Genomic DNA, 5273 nt, shown 5'->3' with positions numbered 1-5273 from the left:
AAAAAAACAAATAAAATAAACAAGCAAATAACTAAAACAGAAAATAAAATAAAACTTATTAAAATAAAATAATTTATATTGAACATAAATTCTTATTAGGCCAGAAAATAATAAAAACAAAAATTAAATTAAATTAAGTTAAACAAAATGAACAAAACAAAATATGACAAACAAATAACATTAAAGCTTTTAACTGAAATTAAACTTAATAAAATAAAGTAAAACAAAACTATGTAAGTATGAAATAAAATACATAATTAAATACGATCAAGTAAAAGAAAAGCATCATAAATTAAATAAAAAAATTTAAATAAAAAATAAAATAAATAAAAATAAATATAAATATAAATATAAATTAAAATAAGGCATAACGAATAAATAGAAAACGGTTTTTCTAAAATAAGGGGTAAAACGAACTCCAAAACGAAAAATGTCACAAGCATAACAAATAACTACAAAAAAGAACCATCGCAAGCTAATTCGTTGTAGAAAGGTGGGATAGAACCCGAAATTAAAGAATAAAGAAATGAAAAAGGTTAAGAGGAATAAAGCATAACGAATCGAGCACGAAGCGAAATTAGGGGGAAAAAATGTTAAAAAGTCACAGAAATATCTAAACGAAGACAAAGAATATCAGAAATTCACAAAATAGAATTTAAAAAATATTGCATGTACATTAGGGCAGTGCGATTATTCGATTACTCGAGCAAGTTGGTTAATCAGTTATTCGGTTAATCAATTACTCGAGTAAACAAGATTTTGATTTCTCAAGACGATGATTAATCGAATTACTTGAAATACGATTACTCAAAAAAATTATTTTTGCTCGTTAAAAGAGTTTGCTTTGAAAAATGCTTATTTTTTTTTACATTCTGTATATGAAAAAATATTTCATTTTTATTTTTGAAAACAGAAACGTTGTTTTCAAAGTATCAAGGAACTTCAACTACTTTATATGTAAATAGTTACTCATAATGTTGATTAATCGTGTAGCAAATTACTCAAATATTTTTGTTTTTGGTTAATCAAAATCTTGATTACTCGAGTAACTGAACTTTTGAGTAATCATAATTTCCAATTAATCGAATAATTGAGTTATTTACTTTATGTTTAATTCAAATTTTTAATAATCAATAAAATGCACAGCCTTAATGTGCATACATATGTACATTATACCGTTCCCCGAACAGGTTTACTTTTCACTATGGTACATTGGTATTTACTATGGGTGGAATAGAAATTTTGGTGTGAAACTCAGGATAAGGCAGAACTTGTTCCAAGCTATTTTGAACATAAAGTTATGGAAAGCCCCGATTTAGCTGTTTTACAGGGTACCGAAAAGGATGTACACTCCTGATATACTTTCATAGTGACCGTTCAAAATCGCTTGGAAGAAATTTTAATGTACCATCTAATGTACATACATACATGCATGTATTGAGAAAATATGGCGGAAGAGAACGAAACCAATTAAAAATTAAGTATGAAAACATCAAGAAGCATTGAATTGTGATAAAATCAATTTAAAAAAGTAGAAGGAACGCATGAAACCAACAACAAGAAAATTAAAGAAGATAAGGGCAAATGGTAAAACTAACTTTACGGCAAGTGCAAAAACAAGTAGAGTGCGAAAGGCGCACTAAAATGCATAGTATATACCAACGTACATCCATACATACAAAATGCATGGAAATGAATATATGTATGTATTTATGTATGAACATTCATAAATATGTGAATCTCAAACTAAAAATCAAATTAATCAGATTCAAACCAAAGTATGTATGCAACTCAAGAACTAACTAAAATCGAAGAAATGTGAAATTAAATGATTTTTAGATCAGCCGAATCGTAATTGCAAAATAAAAATAAACCAATTGTTTAAATATTTGTAAGCTAGAAAGGCACACTTTTCATATAACAAAAAAAATTTAAATGGCAGATCAAATATGAAAGAAAAATTATGTATGCAAATACCAAAATAAAAATATGTATGTTTCACCCATAAAATTAAAACAAAAAAAAAAACATTATTTTGATTGTTCCAAAAAAAACCAAATGTGCAATACATACCAAGGCTAAGACAAGTGCAAAATTTCTTTTAAGCATAATATAATTTAAACACATCATATTAAATTTAAATCTTTTCACTTAAAATTATATTTTAATACTAAATCTACTAAGCTAGTTGTTAATTTAACTTTAAACAAAGTATGAAACTTCAATTTAAAGGAAAAAATACATAATTGTGAGTGAAACAAAATTTCCAAAAAAAAAAACGGTAAACTTGCAAAATGGAAATTTTAAGATACATTGTACAATTAATAAAAAGCGATAAGTAGAAACTACCCTCTGCAAGAAAAATACAATCCGATTCCTTAATTAAATATGCAATTTAAATGGAGAAAAATCAAAAGGAAGCGGGTTAATGCAAGTATTGAAAATGAAATCTGTTTCTAAATAAAGTGATAAATTTAAAATGGAAAATAGTTTGTTAAAACAAGAAGCTAAAATAGAAATTATCTCTAGAGAAGTAAACAAACGCATGCAAAGAACACAATTGATATGCAAATTGAAAATAAAATACTTTAAAGTGGAAAATAACTGTAATAAAAATTGTTTTCATGAAGGGAGTGATTTACGGGCTGAGTTGATCGAGTTCTAAATATCGACGAACAATTTAACAAACTTTATTCGTCATAGCATTAAGTTTTTGCAAAAGGAGTGTAAACAAATTCACAAGTCGAAACCTTTGAAAGAAGATTGCCAAAGAAAATGTTCTTAGTACATGCGAATTAAGTTATTAAAGAATTGCTCTAGCGTGGGCGCGTGTTTCAGCTGACTGCCGTTAATGACCTTTCGTTAGCCCTTGATTTGACGAACGAAAAACATATCCACAGCTCAGCTTCAGAACTTGGGCATTGTGGCCGTTACTTCCGTTCACTGGCTTAAGCAAGAGATCATATAATTATCACTCCCGCGCCTTCTGCTTTCAAGTGGAGTGTTTATCATCATTGAATTTCTTTCCGACTTGTACAAAGAACAATAATAAATTATAATTTGGCTGGTAAAATAAAACATTTATTTCATTCCTCATAAGCACCCTCGCCATCTTCGTCATTTTCATATTCCACATTATCCTCATCTTCGTTTTCGTCACCCTCATCTCCACCCTGAGTTTGTTGATCCCACCAAGATAGCACGCCTAATCCAGATTCATTAATGGCAGCCTGAAAGAGAAATTCATAAACATTCTTCAAATTGTGAGCGTAACATTTTTCCACTTACAATAATTCTATAAGGCGTCTTTACTTCAGATTGCTGTGTTGACGCTGCCGCCGCTGCCGAAGCAGCTGCCGATGTGCTTGCTTGCTGAGCATCTGTTTTAGGAGGACCTATTGGTGAGCTTTCTTCGAAAATTTCACGTGATACACGAAATTTTATCGGTTCACCTATATCCATGAATAAATCGTGCTTAGCACCATCTTCCAAAGGGTATTCCCATACCCAGGCTTGTTCGGCTTCTTCAAAACGTGAAGGATGTTGTAAAGCGGATGGTGGTATGAGTATATCATCAAAGAAACCAAGTGTTACATGTACACCTTCTCGACTACAGCTACGTATTTTGCCTGTAAGTATGCTGCCAATAGTTGGCCGAAAGACGATGTAGCGGAAGAGAACTTCGGTATGTGAAGCGCCATCGCCAGGCAGTATAATGGAATCTTTGAGCGATACGATGTCTTTGAGCGCAATGCAGAGGCCTAGATTCAACAGAACCTGCAATTTACTTGATGGTGGAAACATCAAAAACACTTCATATGTCATTTTTAGTTTACCTTATTGGCTAACTTCCTGTTGATTTCGTCTCGTATCGCTTCAACCAATTTCAAATGGAATTGATCTGGCGCTATACGAATGGTATCTTTCAATTCAGCAAGCACAAACATTTGAATATCACTTTGTGATTTTAAAGCCGGATGTATAAATAGTTTTATTTATTAACAAAGAATGGGAAACATTTTACTTAAAACTCACATTCCATTGTAATCTATTGTGATTTTTTTACAGCGTCTTACAAACAGCTGATCTGAATGTCATTCGCTGTTTTGTTTTGATTATTCAAAGTAAACAAATGCGAATTAAAAGACGAAAGGACATGGCAACCAATAATGCCACCCTTTGTTCTCTGTAGATATCTTGGTCATACATCGTAACTTTCCATTACGTGTAATTACGTGGAATATAACATAACGTTTCTGCACGTTACCGATGATTTTGTAACCGGAAAGTTTTATTACCAAAAAATGTTGCCACTTCTTGTCACCGCGATTCTAGGTACGTTGGCAATGCAGTTAAAATTCAGCTATGAAGAATTGTGGAAATTTCTGGCATTGCATATTTCACTGGGCAATACTTTGTTACCAGTTTATAAGATGACAAAATTTGTATTACCAGCGCAGAATAGACCCGTAAGACTCACAGCAAAGCAATAAAAGAATGAAGAACTGGATAGAACCTCTTAAAACATCGTTGAAAAAAAAACAAAAAAAAACGTTAATTCATGTGCGTTGTGTTACGTATTGTAAACCATTGTGGAATCGATTTTAGTGAAATCTTGCAAAATTTTATCTCTGCATCCACATGCAGAGTAACGAAGTACCCAATAAAGTAGTCATATGTTTCTGTGCATTCGTTTCTATTATTTCGAATGATCACATTTCTTTCGAGTGTATCAATTTCATGATGTGCTGTAACGTTAACGTAACCACTTCGCACCACCTTATGAAATCTAAATTTCACAACAAATCGATTGTGAATGATTAGTATTTAAGAAGCAGTTCATTGAAATTTCTAGCTAAACGCTGCCAAGCAGCAGCACGTGTAGATTCCTCCAATTGTTTAGTTTAATTTTAATTTTAGTAAATTTTTTACCTACCAAGAAAAGTTAAAGATTGATTTAGCAATGACCGAATCGGATTCACACCAGTTTAGTGATGCTGAGGAGGACGAGGAAATACCCTACAAGGTATGTGCTAAAGGCGTTGCTTTTTAACCAATTGGCTTGGACTATTTCGTCGCTCCCAACGAAGAGTAGCACATCTCAAATTACCGTGGAAGACTAGCACGTTTCACTATTCGCGTCGAAGACTAGCACATTTCATTATTCGCGTCGAAAAGTAGCACATTTCAGATTCTCGCGTGGAAGACTAGCACATTTCACTAATCGCGTGGAAGACTAGCACATTTCAGATTTTTGCGTGGAAGACTAGCAC

The 5273-nt window shown here is 31.9% G+C and overlaps 2 protein-coding genes across 4 annotated transcripts in view; one reads left to right on the top strand and one right to left on the bottom strand.

Annotated features, from left to right (window-relative positions):
- Window positions 1-3053: 3053 nt before the first annotated feature.
- On the bottom strand, window positions 3054-4101 carry LOC118739577 (DNA-directed RNA polymerase III subunit RPC8). 3 transcript variants are annotated; one of them, XM_036470977.1, is made up of 4 exons: window positions 3837-4093; window positions 3453-3777; window positions 3289-3380; window positions 3054-3230 (listed from the first exon to the last, which is right to left on the bottom strand). In XM_036470977.1, exons 1-4 carry the CDS (start codon window positions 3945-3947, stop codon window positions 3087-3089), a joined length of 672 nt encoding a protein of 223 aa, XP_036326870.1. In that variant the 5' UTR covers window positions 3948-4093; the 3' UTR covers window positions 3054-3086. The 3 variants fall into 3 exon arrangements, with proteins under 3 accessions (XP_036326870.1, XP_036326869.1, XP_036326868.1); XM_036470976.1 differs by having other exon boundaries at window positions 3313-3777; window positions 3837-4101; XM_036470975.1 differs by having other exon boundaries at window positions 3289-3777; window positions 3837-4092.
- A 750-nt stretch (window positions 4102-4851) lies between these two features.
- Window positions 4852-5273, top strand: part of LOC118739575 (serine/threonine-protein kinase RIO1) — a 3693-nt gene continuing 3271 nt past the window's right edge. Inside the window, exon 1 of the mRNA XM_036470971.1 lies at window positions 4852-5026. Coding sequence (XP_036326864.1) covers window positions 4964-5026 — 63 coding nt within the window. The 5' untranslated portion in view covers window positions 4852-4963. The remainder of the gene's footprint in view (window positions 5027-5273) is intronic.

This window comes from Rhagoletis pomonella, unplaced genomic scaffold (assembly GCF_013731165.1).
Source record: "Rhagoletis pomonella isolate Grant_MI unplaced genomic scaffold, Rhpom_1.0 Rhpom_scaffold_00005, whole genome shotgun sequence".
NCBI classification, from domain to species: domain Eukaryota; kingdom Metazoa; phylum Arthropoda; class Insecta; order Diptera; family Tephritidae; genus Rhagoletis; species Rhagoletis pomonella.
Note: the sequence above shows the minus strand (reverse complement) of the source record. Positions and strands in the feature narration are given on the sequence as shown.